The 25134-nt window shown below is 55.7% G+C and overlaps 1 protein-coding gene across 1 annotated transcript in view; it reads left to right on the top strand.

Moving 5' to 3' along the window:
* Positions 1-14927, top strand: part of LOC120384664 (fibulin-7-like) — a 31108-nt gene extending 16181 nt beyond the window's left edge. The window contains exons 4-9 of the mRNA XM_039503646.1: positions 1161-1331; positions 2037-2162; positions 5686-5808; positions 6141-6278; positions 6757-6895; positions 14156-14927. Of these exons, the coding sequence (XP_039359580.1) occupies positions 1161-1331; positions 2037-2162; positions 5686-5808; positions 6141-6278; positions 6757-6895; positions 14156-14516 (1058 nt within the window). The 3' untranslated portion in view covers positions 14517-14927. The remainder of the gene's footprint in view (positions 1-1160; positions 1332-2036; positions 2163-5685; positions 5809-6140; positions 6279-6756; positions 6896-14155) is intronic.
* The last annotated feature ends 10207 nt before the right edge of the window (positions 14928-25134 follow it).

Here is a 25134-nt window from a genome sequence, read left to right as displayed (position 1 = left end):
GCTGGCCACTTCCGGGGTGCAGCGCGGTGCCAGGACAGGCAGGGAGCCTGCCTTAGCCCCGCTGTGTCACTAACCAGGAGCCGCCCGAGGTAAGCCTGAGCCCCAATCCTCTGCTTCAGCCCTGAGCCCCCCCCAAACCCCTCATCCCTGGCACCACCCCAGAGCTGGCACCCCCAGCCCAGAACCCATACCCCCTCCTGCACCCCAACCCTCTGCCTCAACCCGCAGCCTCCTCCCACACTCCGAATCCCTTGGCCCCACCCCCTAGCCTGGAGCCTCTTCCTGCACCCCAAACCCCTCATCCCCAGCCCCACCCCGGAGTCTGCAGCCCCCGCCGGAGCCCACACCCCCATTTTGAGCCCACACCCCCTCCTGCACCTCAACCCCTCATCCCCAGCCCCACCCCGGAGTCTGCACCCCCCGCCGGAGCCCACACCCCCATTTTGAGCCCGCACCCCCTCCTGCACCCCAGCCCTCTTCCCCAGCCCGGTGAAAGTGAGTGAGGGTGGGGACCAGCGAGCCACCAAGGGAGGGGGAATGTAGTGAGTGGGGGGCAGGACCTTGGGGAAGGGGCGGGCCTAGGGTGTTGGATTTTGTGCGATTAGAAAGTTGGCAACCCAGTGCCCCGGCGCTGTACTGCAGGCATTGGCTTTGTGGGGCTGCCCCGGGCAGGTTGCCTCCAGCGCACTCCTGGATGGCACCTGGGGCATGGGTGTCCCTGGCTCTCCACTGCACTGCCAGCTCCGTCCCTACCTACTGCTTTGAGGCCTGGGCAGCGCCTGGAGTGGCTAGATGGCTCGAGGCTGTGAGCACGTCCTGCCCCGCGGGATGTAGGTAGGTCGACAAAGAATTCTCCAGACCAGGGGTGGCTGAGGCCAAAGGTGCCGTGTGAGCCGCCGCCATCACTGGGTTGGATCCTGCCCACCTCTCCATGGGCCCAGATCTGCCCGGTGCAGCCAGCAGTGTGGGCTGGGGCTCTGCCAGACTCTGCTGACCCGGGGAAGGTGGGATATATTGGGGAAGGGGCAGGAGTCAGCCTGTGGCCCTGCAGTCAGTCCCGCTGCTGGGGTGTCTGATCCCGGCTGAAGGGAGCTGATGGGGATTGAGCCGGGGGGGGGCAGGGCTCGCTCCCTCCTAACCCCGTTCCCCTTTCCCCCCAGGCAGCTGCCCGCCCCTGACTGCGCCCCTCAATGGCAGGAAGCTGGGCAAGAAGGCCACGGTGGGGCACGAGGTGCATTTCCTGTGCCAGGCCGGCTTCCGGCTGGTGGGCTCTGAGTCGCGCACCTGCCTGCAGGACCGGACGTGGAGCGGGCAGCAGCCCGTCTGCCGGAGTGAGTGTTGGCTGGGGGGGCACCACGGGCGGGCAGAGCCCCACGCCGGGAGAGGGGCTGAGGGGCCTCCAGAGACTGGGAACGGGACCGAGCCACAGCTAGGGACTGCGGCAGCCATCCTGGGCAGAGCTGCCAGTGCCTTCGTTCCAGAAGCCATGCCCGTCCCGATCCCCACTCCATGCCCGGCTCCACTCCCGCCCCGATCCCCGCTCCACCCCGATCTCCACCCCCACACCTGTCCCGATCCCCACTCCATGCCCCGCTCCACCCCGATCTCCACCTCCACGCGCCCCCCCCATCCTCGCTCCATGCTCCGCTCCACCCCGATCTCCACCTCCACACCCCTATCCCCACCCAACACCCCATCCGCCCCTATCTCCACCTCCACGCCCACTCCGATCTCCGCTGGCTGGATGGACAGATGGGTGGGTAGGATGGATAAATAGGATGGCCATGTGGGATGTCCAGCGGGGAGCAGCTGATGTGGAGGCAGGACGGCTAGAGGCGGGGAGATGGAGGGAGGTAGGATGGCCAGAGGGGCGGGGATGGGGGGAGGCAGGACGCCAGGTGGGACAGCTGAGTAGCATGGTGGGTAGGAGTCAGACGACACCGAGTGATCCCAGTATTTGTGCCTGAGTTTATTTATTTGAGCTTTGTCACCACATTCTAGGTTCTCGATAACCAGCATCTCTCCCCACCCCACAGGTATCAGCCACTGTGCCAGCAACCCTTGTGCCAACGGCGGGACCTGCGTGGAGGACGGGCAGCGGTTCACCTGCTTGTGCCCCAGCAGCTGGTCAGGCAGGAACTGCCAGACCCCTGTCTATTCCTGTAGGTACAGACCAGGCCCCGGCCTCTCGCACCTTTCAACTCCGGGAGGGGCAGCAGCAGAGTGGATCAGGGTGTGTGTGTGTGTGTGTGTGTGTGTGCACGCACGTCTGCGGTACAGGGAAGAGGGCTGTGTGTGTATATGTACGTGTGATGGGTTGGGTCACAGAGACCCCCTTGGGAGCTGCCACCTGATGTGCTGGGACTACCTCTGAGCCCAATTTCCCTGCCAGCTTGGGACTTCAGTGCCCTGCCTTGTTGTGCCAGACACGCTAGCCTGCTGCAACACAGACCTAGGTCTGAACCACATCCCCAAAGCTGCAGACTTTAACTGAAAACAGCTTAAGAAGTGCTCCTGTCTCTAGCACCCAGATGCCCAGCTCCCAGTGGGGTCCAAACCCCAAATAAATCCATTTTACTCTGTATAAAGCTTATACGGGGTAAACTCACAAGTTGTTCGCCCTCCATAACACTGATAGAGAGAGATGCACAGCTGTTTGCTCCCCCAGGTATTTATCACTTGCTCTGGGTTAATTAATAAGTAAAAAGTGATTTTACTAAGTATAAAAAGTAGGATTTAAGTGGTTCCAAGTAATAACGGACAGAACAAAGTAAATTACCAAGCAAAATAAAACACAAACACGCAAGTCTAAGCCTAATACAGTAGGAAACTAAATGCAGGTAAATCTCCCCCTCAGAGATGGTCCAATAAGCTTCTTTCACAGACTGGACTCCTTCCTAGTCTGGATCCAGCAATCACTCAGACCCCGTAGTTACTGGCCTTTGTTCCAGTTTCTTTCAGACATCTCCTTGGGGTGGAGAGGCTCTCTCTTGAGCCAACTGAAGACAAACTGGAGGGGTTTCCAAGGCCTTTTATATCCTCTCTTGTGGGTGGAAACCCCTTTGTTCTCTTGTGCAAAATCACAACAACAAGATGGAGTCTGTAGCCACCTAGGCAAGTCACGTGTCTATGGATGATTCAGCTTTTCGCAGGCTAATGCCAGTGTTTGAACGTTCCCAGGAAAACTCAGATGTGGATTGGCATCTCCCAAAGTCCATTGTTAGCTAAGTGCTCCCAATTACTTGAATAACCTCTTCACACTATGTTGACCAAATCTGCCTTATGTGCTTCCTACAGCAAACACTTTAAATACAGGTTTAGAACCAATGCTCACAACTTCAGATATAAAAATGATACATGCCTACAAATAGGATGAATATATTCAGTAGAACATAACCTTTGCAAAGCTACGTTAATGGCATATGTAGCATAAAACATATTCCAGTTATGTCATATTTACACTCATAACTATATTTCTATAAAGCATTATGGGGTGCATGGTCACAGTACAATGCAGGGAAAGATTGTGTGTGTGTGCGTATGGTGCAGGGAAGAGGGGTGTTAGGGGTGTGCGCGCGCAATGTACCGGGAAGCGGGGGCTATGTGTGCACAGTGCAGGGAAGAAGAGTGTGTGTGTGTGTGTGTGTGTGTGTTTGCATGGTGCAGGGAAGAGCAGTCAGGACTCTGGGGGAGCCTCCTCTCTCTGAGCAGACTGTCTCCAGGGCAAGAAGCTTACACAGCTTCAGCCTTCCTGGGTCTGACCATGGAGCATTCAGCATCCATGCCACACCATGCGCTTCCCGCAGCGAGTCCACCCAGGCAGGGCTCCTGGGGAAGCCAGAGGGCCCTGCACCCCAACTCTGCAGCCAGATGTGACTCTCAGCCAGTCAGTAAAACAGAAGGTTTATTAGTCAACAGGAACATAGCGTAGGACAGAACTTGTTAGCACAGAAATCAGTGACTTTCAGCCAAGTCCATCTTGGGGTGGCGGGGAGAGGGGAGCCCAGAGCCAGGGCTCTGATCCTGTGTCACAAGCCAGCTGGGACTGACCCGCTTCCAGCTGCCTGGCCTCTGCCCTGCCCGTTGCTCCTGCTCTGGCCTTTGTCTCGCTTCCCAGGCCAAGAATCACCTGGTCGCATCCCTCTCCTGGGTCTCAGGTTACGAAGGGGCAGCCATAGCATCCATGCAGGCAGCTGGAGCAGGCTCCGCAAAAGTCACACCCCCTTATTCCCACCACCTAGACATTGGTGCAATACACAGGGAAACTGAGGCACACACAGCATTCAAGCAAAACAGTAAGACTCACATAGGCTCACATATAACATAATGGCTAAATCGCACTTTGTTGCAGCACAGTGCAGGGAAGAGGGGTGCGTGTGGGCACATGGTACAGGGAAGAGGTGTGTGTGTGTGCGCGCGCGCATGTGTGCACTGTGCTGGGAAGAGGGGTGTGTGTGCATGGTTGAGGGAAGGTGTGTGTGGGGGCGCAGAGTGCAGGGAAGGGTGTGTGTGTGTGTGTGTGTGCGCGCGCATGGTGCAGGGAAGGGTGTGTGTGTGTGTGCGCGCGCATGGTGCAGGGAAGGGGGTGTGTGTGTGTGTGTGCGCACGCATGGTGCAGGGAAGGGGGGGTATGTGCACGGTGCAGGGAAGAGGCTGTGTGTGCGTGCACAGTTGAGGGAAGGTGTGTGTGCGCGTGTGTGCGCACGGTGCAGGCAAGGGGGGAGAGCATGCACGTGCACGGTGCAGGCAAGAGGTGTGTGCGCGCACAGTGCAGGGAATGGGTGTGTGTGTGTGCGTGTGCATGCACGCACTGTGCAAGGAATGTGTGTGTGTGTGCACGGTGCAGGAAGAGCAGGGTGTGTGTGTGTGTGTGTGTGTGTGTGCATGGGTGCACAGAGCAGGCAATGTGTGCGTGTGCACGCCTGGTGCAGGGAAGGGGGTGTGTGTGTGTGCGTGGGCACAGTGCAAGCAAGGAGTGTGTGTGTGTGTGCGCGCGCGCACGGTGCAGGGAAGGGGTGGGTGGGTGGGTGGGTGCAAGGGGTGTGTCTGTGTGTGTGTGCATGGTGCAGGGAAAGGTGTGTGTGTGTGTGTGTGTGCGCGCGCACACGGTGCAGGGAAGGGGTGGGTGGGTGGGTGCAAGGGGTGTGTGTGTGTGTGTGTGTGCACGGTGCAGGGAAGGGTGTGTGTGTGTGTGCGCGTGGGCACAGTGCAGGCAAGGGGTGTGTGTGGGGGTGTGTGTGTGGGTGCACAGAGCAGGCAATGTGTGCGTGTTTGCGCACGGTGCAGGGAAGAGCAGGGTGCGTGTTGGAGTGGTGTTGGATCTGGTTGTGATGTTGGGTGACCATGGTGCCATCTAGGGAGGGCAGGAGTCAATCACCGTGGGGTTATAGAGGGCCCTTCCAGCCCTGCCCCCAACAGCCATGGCTGTCCCAGTCCATCTGCCCCCGGCTCTGGCGCTGCCCGTATTCCGGACACGGGGCTCACGGGGCGCTGTGCCATGAGCAGTGCGTGCCGCGGCTCAGGGCCGACGGGCTTGCCCAACCCCTGGCAGGTGGGAGTGGCCCCCACACAGTGCCCAGGGCTGTGGGATGCCCGGAGTGTGAGCGGGCTCGTGCCATGCCCCGGGCCGGGCTCTGCCTGACGCCGACCAGGGGAGCTAACAGCCGCCTCTCCCTGCCGCTGCAGACTGGGTGACGCTGAGCAACTCGTCCTTCAGCCGCCAGCCCCGCTGCGCAGACACCCGCCTGGGCTCGCGCCACTGCGCCTGTGACGCCGGCTTCCAGCTGCGGGCCGGCGGCGTGTGCCAAGGTACCACGGCTCCCTCTCCAGGCTCTGCCAATGGGGCTGGGGCGTGTCTAACCCCCTGCAGGCCCAGCCCCACCCCGACCGAGGCCCTGGCCCCTCCCAACGAGGGACCCACCCAGCAGCAGCAGCAGCACCCCGGGGCTCAGGGACGTGGCCAGCCCCAGCCAGGGAACCCAAGGGGAGGCTCTTGCACGGCACTGGGGTACCCCAGAGCACCCAGGGTGGGGTGGAGGGTGGGGGGCTTCCAGCACCGGCCAGGCTGCGAGGGGTGGTGTGGGTGTCACACCCTTCCTGACCCCGCTCCCCGGAATCTCCCCTGTCTATTCCGTGGCCAGATGTTGACGAGTGCCAGCGCTCCCAGGCCAGCTGGCAGCCCCGCCTCTGCGCGCACGACTGTGTCAACCTGCCCGGCTCCTACCGCTGTGTCTGCCCCCGGGGCTACCTGCGCCCCTCAGACCAGGACATGTGCACCGGTGAGCAGCACCTGTGTCGGGGGAGGGGAGAGAGCCCTCACTCCCTGCGGGGTCACTGCACCACGGCTTGCGAGGGGGACCCAGCCCGGAGCCCTCAGCTCAGCAGCGTGGCGAGCCCCAAGCCCCTTTGGGTGCCCACGGGCCTGGGCCTGGCACCATCCCACCCTGGGATCAGCGCTGCCCCTCTGCCTGAGTGCCAGGCTGCTGCCAAAGCCCCCTGGGCTCCCCAGGCCTAGTGTTACCTGGGCTCCCCTTGCCTTGGCACCAGCCTGATCCTGAAGAGGCAAATGCCCACTGGCCCCCATCTTCGCCCCGGAGCAGGCGCTGGGCCTGCCATGCACGGTGGCTCAGCACACGGGGGCTAAAGAGCCCGGGCAGGAACGACACTGGCCGGGTGCGTGGCCACCGCTGGGTGGGTCGGGAAGGGCGAGGCCCTGGCTTCACACCAGGAGCTGGGGGATTCTGTTTGCTCTGCCAGATGTGGACGAATGCGCCGACAATCAGCACAACTGCAGCCGTGGCGAGCTCTGCGTCAATGTCTTCGGGGGCTACCGGTGTGTGCGCCCCGAGTGCCCCACGCCCAGGCTTAACACCAGCTATGTCAAGACCTCAGTCTAGTAAGTGTTTCTGTGCACGCAGGCGGCAGCTCCTGAGTCCCTGCAAGGTAGGTGCTGGCATGGGAGGCACAGTGCCCCCTGCTGGCAGAGGCTGCCCGTGCCCTATGCTGTGCCTGGCGGGGACACCGGCCGGTTGCCAGACACAAGTATCCGTGTAAGGCAAACTGGCGGGGATGCCCTCCCGGGGAGGGGGCCGCAGAATGTATTCTGGGGGAGGGGCACAAGGCGGCAGATGGTGGCCGGGTGCCCAGCAGCCACAGCGCAGAAGTAAGGGTGGCCTGGCCTGGTGCATTGCCCCCCCCCCCCACTTCTGCCCCACTGCTGCTGCAGCAGCGTCTCCTCAGAGCTGGGTGACCGGAGAGCTCTGTGCTATCTACTGCAATGGGTGTGTGTGTGTGTGTGTGTGTGTGTGTGTGTGTGTGTGTGTGTGTGTGTGTGTGTGTGTGTGTGTGTGTGTGTGTGTGTGTGTGTGTGTGTGTGTGTGTGTGTGTGTGTGTGTGTGTGTGTGTGAGAGAGAGAGAGAGAGACTACTACAGACCCAATGAAGGGGGAACGCTCAGCTGGAGACGCACTGCTTTAAGGTGGCATAGTCTGACTTGCTTCAAAATGAGAGAACCACCTGGCAGGAAACTGGTGTCACATCTCTGACGTTCAGGGGCTGTCCGCAAGTCAAAATACCCTCCACCCCCGTGGGCTCTGTTAAAGCAAAGGCACCCGAGGAGCAAAGGGGAATTCTCCGGGGAGCAGTGTGGCCTAGTGAGTAGAGCACTGGCCTGGGACTCGGGAGCTCTGGGTTCTTTTCCTGGCACTGCCATGGGCCTGCTGGGTGACCTTAGTGAGGTCTCCATGCCTCAGTTTCCCCATCTGACCAGCTTTGCGTGCTGTGGCTGAAGAGCTAGCTTGGTCTGAGCACCAGCTTCACCACAGCCCCTTCTCCTGGCCTTCTTCCCTTCTGAGGCTGGCCCAGGCTTTGGCTGCTTTCCCAGGACTTCCCCACCATTGGCGCGGCTTGGCCCAGGCACTAGGGGCGCACAAGGGTCAGCACCTCTTGGCCACACGCCTGCCTTCCTGCAAAGCCTGCGTCCTGGGCTGGCCTCCACGGGGGGCTCACACAGCCAGGGCCTGCAGAGGCACATGTGTATCCTGCTGTCAGGCCTGCCTTGGGGCAGGCTGCGGCTCCGCTGCGTGCCGCCGGCACTGGCGTCCCACCCAAGCCCTCTCCTGGACGGGCGGCCTGGCACCAACTGCCTGAGCCGCAGTCCAGCGTCACTAGGGCTGGGGCTGGCGCTTCGCCTGCATTTCCAAACGTCCTGTTCATGCAGCTCCCGTGGCGGGAATTCAACCTACAGCCAGGCCCGCCCAGGAGCCTGCGCCCGTGGCTGGCTTTGAGCAGAGGGTTGGCGGCTCACAGGGGCAGACCAGCTCTGCTCCCCCGGCTCCACAGGCTCGGCTTGTTTAGACCCAAAGTCGCTCCCTGGGACCCTGCGAAGGCACCGTCTCCACGCAGGGAGGTTCTTCCATCAGAGACTAACACCCGCGCCGGGCTCTGCGGAGCCCCCCCAGCTGGCAGCCTCAAGGGGTCACCCTGGACACCAAGCAGGCGCCTCTGGCTGTCGGTGGGGGGCGGCTCGATGAATGTTGTGTGCAGGGTGGGACCGGGACACCCTGGTTCTCATCAGCGCCTCAGTCAACCTGCCCCCTGCCCCCCCAGCTCCCTCTGCTTTTCAGCAAAGAGCAAACTCTGCCCTCAGCTGCACCAGTGTAAAGCAAGTCGCGCCGCGGCTGTGTGGCGTTCCCGGGGCATGGCTGACTGCAGAACGAGGCCCTTTCGGCCCTTGCTGCACGGGAGACCTGGGGCCAGACCGTCCCAAGAGCTCAGCTCGGAGGGACGGGGCGGGGGGGGGGAGTGCTCTGACCCTGAGCACTGGAGCTGTCCTAGCCTCACAGGACCCGGGTTGCAGACTGGCCAAGTGTGTGGGCCCACGCTGAGTCCAACGGTCGGCCATCGTGTCCGTGGTTCCTCGGCGTGCGTGCGGGCTAGCTGGGAGGCTGCTAAGGATGCCACCCCGCTGGCACAGCTGCCTTGTCAGAGGCTGGGTCTAGGGCCTGCGCTGGGGTTCCCTGGCTTGCCCTGACGCTAGACAGAGCTCAGCTTGCCAGGCTGGCCGGCCTCAGGCCCAGGCATTCCACTGCAAGGCCTGGCTTTAAATGCGGCTTAGGTCACACGTGCCATGAGTTTGCTAACCCTCAGCAGGCACTGCCATTGCTGAACTTCCCTCCATGTGGGGCCCAGGCGGACATGGCTCATTAACAACTGGCACAGGAGCGGGCCCTGCAGCTGAGGCTGGAAACATTTCTGCAGAGCTAGGTGTAGATGTGTGGGGTGGGGGGAAGCCCATTGGGGGGCTGTGGGGCAAGACTGAGGGGCATTGGTGGAGCTGGATGGGGCAGGATTCTACAGCCGCGGCCCATGTGCTCCCTGGTGTACAGTGGTAACCCTTTTAGGGGGTCACGTGCTAACTAATGGCACATTTAAAATATTATTCTAGGTCCCCTGGCCCAGCCCAGGGCATCCCCCTCCACCTGCCCTGCCACCATCCCCATCTCATGGCCTTTTCCCTGCCTTGTATATTACAACCGTGTACACTTGGCCTGAGGTTGAGATGGAAATAGGAGAGAGACTTGTTGAAAGTCTCTGGGTAAGGATAAAAGGGGTAAAAACAAGGGTGATGTCATGGTAGGGGTCTACTACAGCCCACCTAACCCGGAAGAGGAGGTGGATGAGGCTTTTTTTTAAAGTCCAAAGCACAGGACTTGGTGGTGATGGGGGACTTCAGCTACCCAGATATCTGTTGGGAAAATAACACAGCAGGGCACAGATTCTCCAACAAGTTCTTGGAATGTGCTGAAGACAATTTTTTATTTCAGAAGGTGGAGAAACCTACTAGGGGGGAGGTTGTTCTAGATTTGAGTTTGACAGATAGGGAGGAGCTGGCTGAGAATTTGAAAGTGGAAGGCAGCCTGGGTGAAAGTGATCATGAAATGGTCGCGTTTGTGATTCTAAGGAATGGTAGGAGGGAGAACAGCACAATGGATTTCAAGGCAGACTTACCAACTCCCTGAGTTTGCTAGGTAAGAGCCCATGGGCAGCAAGTCTAAGGGGAAAAACAACTGACAGGTGGCAGTTTTTCAAGGAGACATGAGGAGCACAAGAGCAAACTATCCCACTGCGTAGGAAAGACAGGAAGTGTGGCAAGAGACCACCCTGGCTTACCCAGGAGATCTTCAATGATCTAAAAATAAAAACAGAGTCCTACAAAAAGTGGAAACTCGGTCAAATTACAAAGGATGAATATAAACCAATAACACAAGGACGTAGGGACAAAATTAGAAAGGCCAAGGCACAAAACGAGCTCAGACTAGCTAGAGACATAAAGGGTAACAAGAAACCATTGTACAAATACATTAGAAGCAAGAGGAAGACCAAGGACAGGGTAGGCCCGTTACTCCATGACGGGGTGAGGGGAACAATAACAGAGGATGAGGTGCTTAATGACGTCTTTGTTTCGGTTTTCACCAAGAAGGTTGGTGGTGATGGGATGTCTAACAGTGAATGCCAGTGAAAATGTGGTAGGATCAGAGGCTAAAATAAGGAAAAAACAAGATAAAAATTACTTAGACAAGTTAGATGTCTTCAAGTCACCAGGGCCTGATGAAATGCATCCTTGAATTCTCAAGGGGCTGACTGAGGAGATGTCTGAGCCATTAATGATTATCTTTGAAAAGTCATGGAAGATGGGAGAGAGTCCAGAAGCCTGGAAAAGGGCAAATCTAGTGCCCATCTATAAAAAAGGTAAATTAAGGACAACCCGGGGAATTACAGACCAGTCAGCTCAACTTCTGTACCTGGAAAGATAATGGAGCAAATAATTAAGCAATCAATTTGCAAACACCTAGAAGATAATAAAGTGATAAGTAACAGTCAGCATTGATTTGTCAAGAACAAATCATGTCAAACAAACCTCATAGTTTTCTTTGACAGGGTAACAAGCCTTCTGGGTAGGGGGAAAGCAGAAGACGTGGTATATCTTAACTTTAGTAAAGCTTTGGATACTGTCTCGCAGGCCCTTCTTGTAAAGAAAGTAGGGAAATACAACCTAGATTGAGCTACTATAAGGTGGGTGCATAACTGGTTGGAAAATCATTCCCAGAGAATAGTTATCAGTGGTTCACAGTTACCAATGTGGACACAAGAACAAATGGATATAAACTGGCCATCAGGAAGTTTAGACTTGAAATTAGATCATAGAATCATAGAATCTCAGGGTTGGAAGGGACCTCAGGAGGTCATCTAGTCCAACCCCCTGCTCAAAGCAGGACCAAACCCAACTAAATCATCCCAGCCAGGGCTTTGTCAAGCCTGACCTTAAAAACCTCTAAGGAAGGAGATTCCACCACCTCCCTAGGTAACCCATTCCAGTTCTTCACCACCCTACTAGTGAAAAAGTTTTTCCTAATATCCAACCTAAACCTCCCCCTCTGCAACTTGAGACCATTACTCCTTGTTCTGTCATCTTCTACCACTGAGAACGGTCTAGATCCATCCTCTTTGGAACCCCCTTTCAGGTAGTTGAAAGCAGCTATCAAATCCCCCCTCATTCTTCTCTTGTGCAGACTAAACAATCCCAGTTCCCTCAGCCTCTCCTCATAAGTCATGTGCTCCAGCCCCTAATCAAATTTATCCACATCCTTCTTGTAGTGTGGAGCCCAAAACTGGACACAGTACTCCAAATGAGGCCTCACCAGTGCTGAGTAGAGGGAATGACATCCCGATCTGCTGGAAATGACTTATACAACCCAAAATGCCAGTAGCCTTCTTGGCAACAAGGGCACACTGCTGACTCATATCCAGCTTTTCGTCCACTGTAACCCCTAGGTCCCTTTCTGCAGAACTGCTGCCCAGCCATTCGGTCCCTAGTCTGTAGCAGTGAATGGGATTCTTCGAGTGCAGGACTCTGCACTTGTCCTTGTTGAACCTCATCAGATTTCTTTTGGCCCAATCCTCTAATTTGTCTAGGTCCCTCTGTATCCTATCCCTACCCTCCAGCGTATCAACCACTCCTCCCAGTTTAGTGTCATCTGCAAACTTGCTAAGGGTGCAGTCCACACCATCCTCCAGATCGTTAATGAAGTTATTGAATAAAACTGCCAACTAGACATGGAACCATTGATCACTACCCAGTTTTCTATCCACCCATTCATCCAGCCCATACGAAACTGTATCAAAAGCTTTGCTAAAGTCCAGAAATAGCACATCCACTGCTTTCCTCATCCACACAGCCGGTTATCTCATCATAGAAGGCAATTAGGTTAGTCAGGCATGAGTGAATCCATGCTGACTGTTCCTGATCACTTTCCTCCTTTAAGTGGTTCAGGATTGATTCCTTGAGGACCTGTTCCATGATTTTTCCAGGGACTGAGGTGAGACTGACTGGCCTGTAGTTCCCGGATCTTCCTTCTTCCCTTTTTAAAGATTTTCCAGTCATCCGGGACCTCCCGATCGCCATGATTCAAAGATAATGGCCAATGGCTCTCTCGGATGCAGCTTGTGCTCGTCAGCTTTTCTAAATAGTCCTGAACTACTTCTTTCCCCACAGAGAGCTGGTCATGCAGAGTGCAGCTGTCTGGGAGTCTGTGAAGACAGAGGCAAAAAAAGCATTGAGTACACTAGCTTTCTCCACATCCTCTGTCACTAGGTTCCCTCCCTCATTCAGCAAGAGGCCCACACTTTCCTTGACTTTCTTCTTGTTGCTAACATACCTAAAGAAACCCTTCTTGTTACTCCTAAGATAACCCATCAGAGGAGTGAAGTTCTGGAACAAGCTTCCAAGGGGAGCAGTGAGGGCAAAAGACATATCTGGCTTCAAGACTCAGCTTGATAAGTTTATGGAGGGGATGGTATGATGGGATAGCCTAATTTTGGTAATTAATTGATCTTTGACTACTTGCGGTAAGTACGCCCAGTGGTCTGCGATGGGATGTTGGGGTGGGATCTGAGTTACTACAGAGAATTCTTTCCTGGGTGCTGGCTGGTGAGTCTTGCCCACATGCTCAGGTTCAGCTGATCGCCATATTTGGGGTCAGGAAGGAATTTTCCTCCAGGGCAGATTGGCAGAGGCCCTGGGGGTTTTTCGCCTTCCTCTGCAGCATGGGGCACGGGTCACTGGCTGGAGGATTCTCTGCACCTTGAGGTCTTTACACTACGATTTGAGGACTTCAAATAGCTCAGACATAGGTTAGGGGTTTGTTACAGGAGTGGGTGGGTGAGATTCTGTGGCCTGCATTGTGCAGGAGGTCAGACTAGATGATCATAATGGTCCCTTCTGACCTTAAAGTCTGTGATTCTATGATTCATGCTGGAAGGGCATAACGAGTGGGGTCCCACAGGGATTGGTTCTGGGTCTGGTTCTGTTAAATATCTTCATCAATGATTTAGATAATGGCATACAGAGCACACTTATCAAGTTTGTGGACGATACCAAGCTGGGAGGGGTTGCAAGTGCTTTGGAGGATAGGATTAAAATTCAAAATGATCTGGACAAACTAGAGAAATGGTCTGATGTAAATAGGATGAAATTCAATAAGGACAAATGCAAAGTACTTCACTTAGGAAGGAACAATCAGTGGCACAGGAAGGAGCACTGCGGAAAGGGGATCATAGTGGATCACAAGCTAAATATGAATCAACAGTAATTCTTCCACTCTACTCCGCACTGATTAGGCATCAACTGGAGTATTGTGCCCAGTTCTGGGCACCACATTTCAGGAAAGATGTGGACAAACTGAAGAAAGTCCAGAGAAGAGCAACAAAAATGATTAAAGGTCTAGAAAACATGAGCTATGAGGGAAGATTGCAAAAACTGGGTTTGTTTAGTTTTCAAGTACATAAAAGGTTGTTACACGGAGGGAGAAAATTTGTTCTTAACCTCTGAGGACAGGACAAGAAGCAATAGGCTTAAATTGCAGCAAGGGAGGTTTAGGTTGGACATTAGGAAACACTTCCTAACTGTCAGGGTAGTTCAGCACTGGAATAAACTGCCTAGGGAGGTTGTGGAGATTTTTAGAGTAGGTTAGACATACTCCTGTCAGGGATGGTCTAGAAAGATCATACTCAGTCCTGCCAGGAGTGCAGGGGACTGGATTAGAGATCTCGCGAGGTCCCTTCCAGTCCTATGAGTCTATGATTCTATCTCCCCCCAGTCAGTGTGAGCGCAACCCATGCCCTGTGAACAGCAGAGCCTGCCGCCTGGCCGCCAACTCCATCTCCTTCCACTACCTGCCGCTCCAGTCCAACCGCACCGTGCCCAGGGTGCTCTTCAAGATGTCCACCACCCACCTGATGGGTGAGAGCCTTCGCTTCGCCATCACGGGTGGCAGGGGCCAAGGCGTCTTCGCCGTGCGGCGCTCCGACCGGCACACTGGCGAGCTGATCCTCACCAGCCCGGTGGCGGGGCCGACCACTTTGGAGGTGGAGCTGGAAATGAGCAAACTCGCCCAGAAGGTTCTTCTTGGGAAGCACATCTTCAGGGTCACGACCTTCATCTCCCAGTATGAGTTCTGAGCCCCCCACGCCGCCACCAGCCCGATGCAGTCCAGCAGAGACACCCGCCTCAGAGCCGAGACGGGGCTTCCAGGGCATCCAGCTATGCTGGCTTCTAGTCAATGTCTGGGGAGCTGCCTCCTGGGAGACCCCCATTCTTCACCTGGCAAAGACCTCGCCCCTAGTGTCCTGCCCCTAGTGATCCCCCCTACTATAGCATGTCACGGTCTCACCGGGGCGGGCTGTGGATGGCAGAGAAATCACCATGGCCAGTGCCCAGGAGCGCAGGGTCGAGGGTGGCTCCTGGGGTAGCTGAGCTGCTCCCCAGCCTGGCCATGAGCCCGTGGGGTGTCCCATGTCGGCCGCCAGCTGCACTTCCCTGCCGCCCCTCCAGCTTCCCTTCCCCTGCTCTCGTAGGCGCCCCGGGCTTAGACGCCGCAGCTGGCTAGGGCAGCAGCAGCACTGCGAGCAGAAGAGCAGGACCTGCCAACGGGGGATTTGGCTTCTCATACATAGTAACATAAAATAAACCAGCAACGTCTCTAGCAGGACCCCTCTCCGCTCATTGCTCCCCAGCGCCGGCACAGGACCCAGGCCTCGGAGCGAGCCAGCAGCAGACTCTGCCCTCCTCCCCTACGGCCGGCTGACTCCAGCGCCGGGCCCCAGCACCGCTGCCCATCGACAGGGTAGTGCCCCAAGCCTCACCGCGGCATCCCTCTGCTGTCCAGCACCTGAGCTCTCCTCACGCCTGCTCCCTCAGCGAGAGCCGGCCGGGTGCTGCCAGGCCAGGCCGACCGGGCCTCAGCTACCCACCTGCAAACTGGGGCCCATGCTGGCACCTAAGGGCCTGGCAAGCGGGCCACTAGCCCACGGTGCCAGGGGCCCATGCTGCCCTCCATGGCTGCACCCACCCTGCCTGACAGGCCCTGCGCTGACTGCCTGGGCCATGGCCTCTGCAGAGTCAGGGCAGGAGGGACTGGGGGGTGAGCTGCCACGGAGGGCGGTGGGTACATGTGCTGCCCTGAGGGGCTGGGTGCGTGTGCATGTGTGTTCCCTGGCCCGACATGTCCCTGGCAGCCTCTGCACCAGCACGCGGCCCTGGGGGGACCCCTTGTAGTTACTATCTGAGCAGAAACCACCCACAGAGGGTTGGGGTCCTGCTACATCCCCTGATTCACCCCACAGAGCTGGGCTGGAGAGACGTGGGGCAGGGCGTGGGGCTGTGAGCCTGGCTCGGGAGCAGGAGGGAGCAGGCTGCTGTCAGCCCTTCCCAGTTCCACATCTCCTCACACAGCCTCTTTCAACCCATTCCCACCCCGGTAGCCAGGCCCTGATAGTTCCAGAGAGCCCAGGGACCACGCATAAGGAGCCTGCTCCAGCGCCCAGCCCCTGGGGTAACTGTCCTGCAAACCCAGCCTAGAGTTCCCTCCTTTCCTGCTGTGCCTGCACCCTGCTGGAGGCTTTCCCAGTGCAGCCTCCTCACCAAGGGCCCCGCCCGGCCCAAGCACTTGCACCACAGACACACCCAGGTGCAGCTCAGCACAATGGCACACGGGGCGTTAAAAGTCCGGTCAGTGGCGCAGCGGGGCTAAGGCAGGCTCCCTGCCTCCCTGGCTCTGCGCAGCTCCTGGAAGCGGCCAGCATGTCCCCTAGGCACAGGACCAATCAGGGAAGCTCCATGCGCTGCGCCTACCCCCAGCACCAGCTCCACAGCTCCCATTGGCCAGGCCGCAGAGCCCCCCCCAAGCTGCTCCTCTGCCTAGGGGTCACAGGGAGATGCTGGCTGCTTCCAGGAGCAGTGCAGGCTTGTCATTAAAGTAAATTAAGGCTGGTTAGATGAGCCCGAAAGCATTGCAGGCACTTCAGTTAAAAGACAGGAAACAAAGGGTAGGAATAAAAGGTGAGAATGGCAAGAGGTAAATAGTGGTGTCCCCCAGGGGTCTGTACTGGGCCCAGTCCTATTCAACATATTCATAAATGATCTGGAGAAAGGGGTATGCAGTGAGGTGGCAAAGTTTGCAGATGATACTAAACTGCTCAAGATAGTTAAGACCAAAGCAGACTGTGAAGAACTTCAAAGAGATCTCACAAAACTAAGTGATTGGGCAACAAAATGGCAAATGAAATTTAATGTGGCTAAATGTAAAGTAATGCACATTGGAAAAAATAACCCCAACTATACATACAATATGATGGGGACTAATTTAGCTACAACTAATCAGGAAAGAGATCTTGGAGTCATCGTGGATAGTTCTCGGAAGACGTCCACACAGTGTGCAGCAGCAGTCAAAAAAGCAAACAGGATGTTAGGAATCATTAAAAAGAGGATAGAGAATAAGACTGAGACTATATTATTGCCCTTATATAAATCCATGGTACACTCACATCTCGAATACTGTGTACAGATGTGGTCTCCTCACCTCAAAAAAGATATATTGGCACTAGAAATGGTTCAGAGAAGGGCAACTAAAATGATTAGGGGTTTGGAACGGGTCCCATATGAGGAGAGATTAAAGAGGCTGGGACTTTTCAGCTTGGAAAAGAGGAGACTAAGGGAGGATATGATGGAGGTATATAAAATCATGAGTGATGTGGAGAAAGTGGATAAGGAAAAGTTATTTACTTGTTCTCATAATACAAGAACTAGGGGTCACCAAATGAAATTAATAGGCAGCAGGTTTAAAACAAATAAAAGGAAGTTCTTCTTCACGCAGCGCACAGTCAACTTGTGGAACTCCTTGCCTGAGAAGATTGTGAAGGCTAGGACTATAACAGCATTTAAAAGAGAACTGGATAAAATCATGGTGGTTAAGTCCATTAATGGCTATTAGCCAGGATGGGTAAGAATGGTGTCCCTAGCCTCTGTGTGTCAGAGGATGGAGATGGATGGCAGGAGAGAGCTCACTTTGTCATTGCCTGTTAGGTTCACTCCCTCTGGGGCACCTGGCATTGGCCACTGTCAGTAGACAGGATACTGGGCTGGATGGCCGTTCTTACCTTAGCGCCAGGATGAGAGGGTGAGAAAGGGCTCTGCGGACAGAGGGAGGGAGGGAGAATCCAAAATCACTGTGACACTCCACCCCATGCATCCCCCTCTGCCTGCACACATGCCACCCATTCTCTGCCTGTGCAGCCCCCTAGGGCTTGGTCCCCTCCCCCCAACAGCCCAGTTAGCAGCCTTGCTCAAACCAGCCTGACCCAGCATGTTCCCGCAGCCCTCACACAAAGCTGCTCCTGTGTGCAGAGAGCACAGAAACCCGCCCACAGAGGTCTCCTTATATAACACAGAGCACTTTGCTCCAGGCCAGCCAGGTGCCCACGGTGGGCAGGCTCGGCCAGCGTGCCTGCCAAGGACAGGGCATCTCCTCCAGCGCGTAGCAAAGTTTATTTACTGACAGGGAGTGGCCTGGCGCCAGGAAGAGATGCACCTCTGAGAGACACACAGACCGTTATGCAGCTACCGGCGCCTTTCCTTCAGCCCCCCGGCACAAGACTGGCCTGGCCCATTTCTAGTCAGTGCCACGGCCTGCCCCAGGATTGAATTAAATGCCCCACTCCTAACGAGAGAGATGGCGGCAATTGATGCATGAATTTTAATAACAAGGGGGATTCTCAACCTTCACTGCACTGTGACCCCCCCGACAACAACAATTACTACATGGCCCCAGGTTGGGGGACTGAAGCCTGAGCCCCAGGCCCTGGGTAGGGGGGCCCAAGGGCTTCATCCCCGGTCAGGAGGCCTGTAACCTGAGCCCCACCATCCAGGGCTACAGCCCTCGGGCTTCAGCCCCAGGTCCCAGCAAGACTAACGCCAGCCCTGGTCACCCCATTAAACCCACTTTGGGTTCCTGACCCAGCTTGAGAACCGCTGCAGTATTGTCACCAGCCCTCCGAAATCACAGGATTGGCTTAAAACCAGGAGAGTTTGAAAAATAATAATACATTTTAGGTGCTTTTGATTTGCCTTCTGAGTTTTGAACCTGTAAGGTTGATGTTTTCTGGCTTTTCCCCCACACCTGGTGCCTTGCTGCTAATGACAGCAGAGCTTCTCCGTTAATCACGGGACTCCAGGGGCTGAGGGGTTTAAAGACGCTCACTAGTGTGAGCCTCGCACTCAGCTCACACGAGTGTGCAATACTGTGCCTGGCGTGAGAGCGGCTTGGGCATGCTCAGGCCTAGACCCCGCTCGCCAGCCTTCATAACCTGGCACTTGAGCGCTGGGTGGAAGAGCCCCAGCCCTGCGCTAACCCCCGCTGCAGGCAGCCAGCTCAGGCCAGCGTGGGGGTCCAGTCGCTTTGCTCCAGGTTCCTCTCTTGGGGGCAATACAGGCCCCTGCAGCAGCACAAGCCCCAGCCAGTGTGTGCAGCTGCCCACTGGGGCGCTGGCTGCTTGAGCCAGCGCTTGTATGTGTGAGTGGGGGATGGGCCTGCTATGGTGGGGAACTTCCCTGGCTTAGACACGACCCCGGTGAAATGGGCTAGCGAAAGGAGCCGAGTCCTCGCTCCCACTCCCTTTACCCAGAGGCTGCCTGACCGCAAGGGCTCCCCTTCCGCCCTCCTGTCCGGCAGAGTCCTCGTAACCCCAGCACGGCTGGGCCCAGGGCTCCTGGGGGGGCTCGACCCCCAACCTTGTCGTGGTCACTTAGGGCGGGGCCTTGGGTGTCCCCACTCCGGGGGCTCTCTCTGCACTGGACACTTCCCTGACCCACTGATCACCACATACAGTTCAAAGCAAATACAAATGATTAAACAGCAAGTAATTAAAAAATAAGGCGAAAATGGCAAAGGAAAGCCCGTCACCCCGCTCTGTGGCACAGGGACGTCACACCCAGCCTCTCGGGAACGTAAGGGACGTTCAGGCTGTTCCTCACACGTCCCAGGCCCCTGCCCAGGCCCTGGCTGTGCTGCGGGATGCTGGGGGTCGGACACTTGCTCTGGAGGTGGCCACACGCCCTCAGGCTCTAGGTGGCAGGACCCTTCTTCCCAGCATCGCCCCTGCTCTGTTGGGGTTACACTCCCCCTCCAAGCCTGGCCTGTGCTGGGCCTGCTGTCCAGGGTCCCCCTCACTCTCCCCAGCTGCTCACCGCACCCGGCTCTGGACTGCCCCAGCTCCAGCTCCATCCTGGCTCAGCGCTGCTGCTGCTGCTCTGCCTCCAGCTCCCTGGGCTGCTTCTCTGGCCCTGGTTGCTGCAGCTCTGCTCCCAGCACAGGTCAGCTCTCCGGGCTAAGTCTGAGGCTCTGCTCCCAGCAGTGTCCTGCTTCCTGGGCTGCTTCTCTGGTTCTCTCTGGCTGGTACGACCCTGCTCCCCTCGACCCTTCCCCTTCCTTTTGGTACTGGGAGCTAGCAACCAAAACACCCCCACTGAGTGTTAGCAAGGGGCCAACAGCCCCCTTTCATATGCACAGCACTGGAAGCGGGTGCTGCAATGTGCTGTATCACCAGCCCTCTTAGAGCTGGGGCTCCAGGCTGCAAGCAACAGACGCAGGGTCCCACGCCAGGGACAATAATACGCCCACCTCTAGATCCTCCCATAAGAGGGTTGCAAAGCACTTTACTGGTATAAATGACTGGACCTGCTTAGCCCCCCGGCAGCTGGGTTAGTAGCATCATCCCTGTTTCACAGATGGGAGCCACAGCGAGGCCACGGCAGAGCCAGGAGTACAGCGGTGTGCTCAGAGCTCCCAGGCCTGTGCCTGGCCACTGCCGGAGGCTGGGAGAGCTGGAGGAAGAAGGTCAATCCGGTTTCAGAGGGGACCTAGCTTGGTGTGACGCGAGGGCAAGCTGGAGCCAGGCGTTAGAGCCTCAGTACTTAGCCCTGGCCTCCCGGCAGCCTCCACACTGAGCTCGTTCCTGCAGCCGGTTTGCTGTGGGAAGCCAGGCATGTACTGTGACGCTGGAGGCCCCATTTCAGCTGTGCAAGGAAGGGCTCTGGGGCTGGACAAGGCAAAGTCCAGGAGCCACGCGCCCTGCTCGTGTGTGGCTGCTTTGCGCCTAGCACATCCCTGGCTAGGCTGGGCTCTGCCAGCCGCCATGTTTCCATGGGCATCTGCAGTGCCACGGTGCCATCTGCTGGGCAGGAGAAGCTGTTGGAATAAGTCCAAAATGTAACACTGGCTAGAAACACCTGCTGTTAGAGAGCCCAGCGCAGGTTTAAAAGGACCAGGCCAATCCTGCTCCCCACCGCATGGGGATGAGTCAGGATTGGCTCAGGCGCAGCCAATGGAATTATAGCACCTAAAACCTAATATATGCAACTAATGCAAGTTCCCCCACCTCCACTGTTGACATCACCCATTATTAGCATGAGACATTTAACAATCAGAGTCATTTTCCACTAGTCAGGCTGTTAATTCCCTTGTACAATTTCTCTTGGCCTCCCCAGAGAAAACAGACTCGTCAGATTTTAGGCACTAGCACTAGCTGCAGTGTTTGCATTGCAAACCGGAAGGGGGGAATATTTGTACAAACCAGCCTTTCGGAGTGTGGTTCGTTTCCTTTACCCCCCACCCCACAAAGCAGCAGCTGTAACCTAGTCAGGAGGCCTGAATGAGCAAAAGGGGAGGGGAAGGCGCAGTCTCTCTCAAAAATGGCATCACTTGAGTGACTGATGCCCCCAATGCTTCTGGCTCAGTGTCCTAACTGATAAAGCACAAGGATGGGGCCTAGCTGGCGTCTGTCCTGACCCGGCTTGCCTTACATCAGCCAGTGACAGATGCTCCATGAGCTGAAAGGGTCAGCGGTGATGAGGGCCAGCTTCAGTGCTTGGGCAGGACCTTTTACCCAGGAGGCAGACATGATAACTGCTACTCTACGGCCATGGTGGGCAGCTCTATTGCCCCAGTCCTCACCTCCCCCACCTCTGAGATCTCGCCAGCCCTTTTCTCAGTGCAGCGTCCAGCAACAGAGGAGCCCTGTGGTGCGGTGTGACATACCAGAGATGATCCAGATCAATGACTAGCTGTGTCACCCCTGTCCTCTAACCTGTGGCCTCCAGCCTGGACTGCTCACAAACAGCCTCCAGCATGTAAGTCATTCCCAGCTATGTCTGTGTGTGCTGCAGCCAGCCTGCCACCCCTTGGCTCCTACCAGCCTGGGTTATGCTTCAGGGTGACCCCAGCACCCTCCAGTCCTAGAGGGCCCCCCAACATGTGTGTCCTGTACTGACCAGCCCTCCCCTGGATAGTACAAGCCTGTACAAAGTCTGGTGTTTGATTAATAGAAATGCCATGCACACATGTTGTTACCCAAATGGCGTTTCCCAGCCACTTCAATTCAAACACGCTGGATTAGATAAAACGAGTTTATTAACTAGAAAGAGGGAGATTTTAAGTAGTCAAAGTAATGAGGCATACGAGGCAGACATGGTTACAAGAAAAATAAAGATAAAATACAACTGAGGTCTAACTTAAACAATGTTAAATTCACAGGCATGCACGGTTTTTGTAGCCTTCCCCAGCCACAGCCATCTTGCAAGGAAAGAGAACAGTCAGGCTGGGGCTGTAGGTGCATGAGACCAACAAGGGCAGTGCTCTGGGAAGCAAAAGTGCTCACACTTTCTGTAGGACTATCTAGCAGCTGCTTCCTGCCTTTCATCCAGCTGGCTTCTTCCCCACCATGAGCCTAACAGCACCGAGGTGCCATAGGGCCAGGAGCTCACTGACATCAGGTGGTGAGATTCAGCTGGCTTGACCAGTTCAGCCTGCCCCAATTCACTGATGTCACACTCTGTAGCTAATAGGTGTCATGTAATGCCTCCCCGATCCTTACTGTTCTTGCATGCTGTATGTACACAGGGGTATTAGGAGTTGGGGCTGTATGCTGGAATTATGACTAAAGTGTGTTTAAACCAGACACGCCAGGGGAAGTGGCTAAACAGCTGTGCCCTAGACAAAAGCATGTGTATTTGCTTCCCTGACCAGTGCGGTCATCAGGCAGAGACAACGAAGAACCATTTACATATTAGGTAAACAAAGCTATCACATGGGAGAGGGGTCAGCATGGCAGCTACACTCCAGCGAGAGCGAGAAGTTTGGGCTGGGTTTTTACATTGCAAAGGTTTACTGCTCTATAAAGACGGGGTGAGGGGTGCTGAACCTCAAGTGACGAGCAGTTGACTCAGCGGATTGTACACAACGTTACTGTATTATAAAAGCATGGCGAGGGAGGTGTGTTCTGCCAGCCTATGACACACTGGGGATTAATATTAACATCAAATGTCGCTCTTGGTGGTTGATCCGGCCTCATGGCTACACATTGATATTAAGCTTTACAAACGAAGGGTGAGCCAGTGTCTCCCAAAGAGGAGGGAATGTCACAGCTATTCACCCATCTGGTGGAATCACAGCAATGGCCATCCATTGAAACCAGGTCATTGAACTTGGACAGACCTAAGCAAAGACCAAAGCCATCTTTGGCACCCTCACTAGCCAGACACAAGGGATCAGAGCTCCTGCAAGCTGTGAAAGACGGGGCCTTTCAACTAAGGGGGAGGGCTGAAATCCCTGAATATTGACTCTAGGTGAGAAACCTGCCTAGGCCAAGATCCTTCACCTAGCAAGCCAAGGGGAGCCAGCCCCTTGTTCCTCTGTGGAAGGTCCTGATGAGGGAGAGTCAGCCATGGCTGGGAAGAAGGAGGATTGATAAGAAAGCTGCCTTGAACAAGACTGTAGCTTGTTAAGTCTTAATCAGTAGAAAGTGTATTTTGGTTTGTTTTACGTCTAACTCTTTCTGGCTTCATTCCTGATACTGGAACTCACGTTATCCTCAGTATATTTTGGTACAACATCTGTACCAAACCAGCTCAGTGCTGGGTTTGACAGGAAGGGGGTATTTACCCCAGTTACATTAACAAGCTGTGATGTGCTTTTAAGGAGCAACCAACCCCATTATTTCCCCGAGTGCCCAGGTGAGGGCTAGACACTGCACACGGTTTGGGGGAAATTCAGGCCTGGGAGTGTGCTGGGGACACCCTGCTGGTGGTAGCCAGCGCGGGGTTGTAGCCAGGCTGCTGACCCAGGGCTGTCTAGCACACAGACACCCGGCAGGCTGGGCTAGGAGCTACAGCAGCAGAGCATCGCTAGGCACCCAGGTTTGCTGGCCTGGATCGTGCCCCCAGAAGCGTGACACCCACTCAGAAGCAGTCACTCTCCGCGGCTCCCCCAGGAAAGGGTGCAGCTGCTGTCACAACAAGAGCCTTCCTTTGGCTAAGGGAGGTTCACAGGGCTGCCGCCGCCGAGCACCGAACCAGGGATCTTGGAGGTTGCACATTAGCAGCCTCTGAACTGAGTTACTCTGGCTGCTGTGTGCTCCTCAGGGCGTTCCTTCAGGGCTCACACAGACAAAGATAGTCAAGGCAGCTCTTGTGTGGCTGGGTTTATCAGCACCAAGGAACGTTTTCTGCTTGGTCTGTGTCACAACCCCAGGTTTCCTGTACCCAGGACTGGGGGAAAACTGCTACTGCCCCCAACTCTGCAACCTGCTCATGTCACCCCCACTCACTCTGCTCCCGTTTGCAAGTACCCTGGCCCTGGAGTCGAGTGATTGCTGATGAATATGGAACGTGCTCCTCGAAGGCCGCTCCATGAAAACCCGGTCACCACATCCCCACCAGGCTTGGCTAATGCACGGGCTGTATCAGTTACAACTAACCCTGTTAGGGGGCTTATTCCTTCACCCTCTCACTTCCCTGGTCCTTCTCGCATGAACAGAGAGCAACAATACCCGAAGTCCGAAGGCGCAAACAATTCGATGTTTATTGGGGTGAACTTCCAGCAAGCATGATTCCAGTTTCCTTCCTCAGTGTCCCCCCCTTCCCAGCTGTGACACCACAGAGCCTTGTCTGTGTCCCTGTTTCTGTTCCCATCCCCTGTTCCCATTCCCCACTTTAGGAAAACATGATCCCAATTCCTCCACCCCCATCCCCAGTCCCTGTTCCCATCCCCCCCTTCCTGATTGACTGCAGACTGTGTAGTAAAACTTGAGTTCTGCTTAGCTAGACTTTAACCAATTTCAGTAAAATGATTGAACTGACCAATCCTAACATACTATAACATGGTTATTTAACCAATTATATCCCACCACCTTAACTGGTTTACACCCAGCAAAATGAATTATACAGCAGCCAGAAACAATCACAGAACCAGACAGATTATACAGACAAACAACAGGGAAGTGGAGACTACAGTGATAGAACAATACAGAAATGAGGATTTCACATCCCAGCTATTGATAAGTGAGTTCTTGCCAGACAGGCTGCTATCAAACTAAGTTTCCTTTTACATCTTCTAGGCTTTTCCCTTTCTCTGGAGGTGACAGGAATATCAGGACAGGACTGTATTCCTAACAGCCCAATAGCGCCTTATTTCCATGTGACTAGTGTGGAATGTGAGGATGTGACCAGACACTTCCCAGCTTATGGCTGCCTCTGCTGCTTAGCCGAAAAACCAGGCCTCAGACTGTCACAATAAGAGAAGGCCATTACACAGACAGACAGTGATTTTCATAGAATCATAGAATCTCAGGGTTGGAAGGGACCTCAGGAGGTCATCTAGTCCCACCCCCTGCTCAAAGCAGGACCAAACCCCAACCAAATCATCCCAGCCAGGGCTTTGTCAAGCCTGACCTTAAAAACCTCTAAGGA

This window comes from Mauremys reevesii, linkage group 16, assembly GCF_016161935.1.
Source record: "Mauremys reevesii isolate NIE-2019 linkage group 16, ASM1616193v1, whole genome shotgun sequence".
Lineage (NCBI taxonomy): Eukaryota > Metazoa > Chordata > Testudines > Geoemydidae > Mauremys > Mauremys reevesii.
Note: the sequence above shows the minus strand (reverse complement) of the source record. Positions and strands in the feature narration are given on the sequence as shown.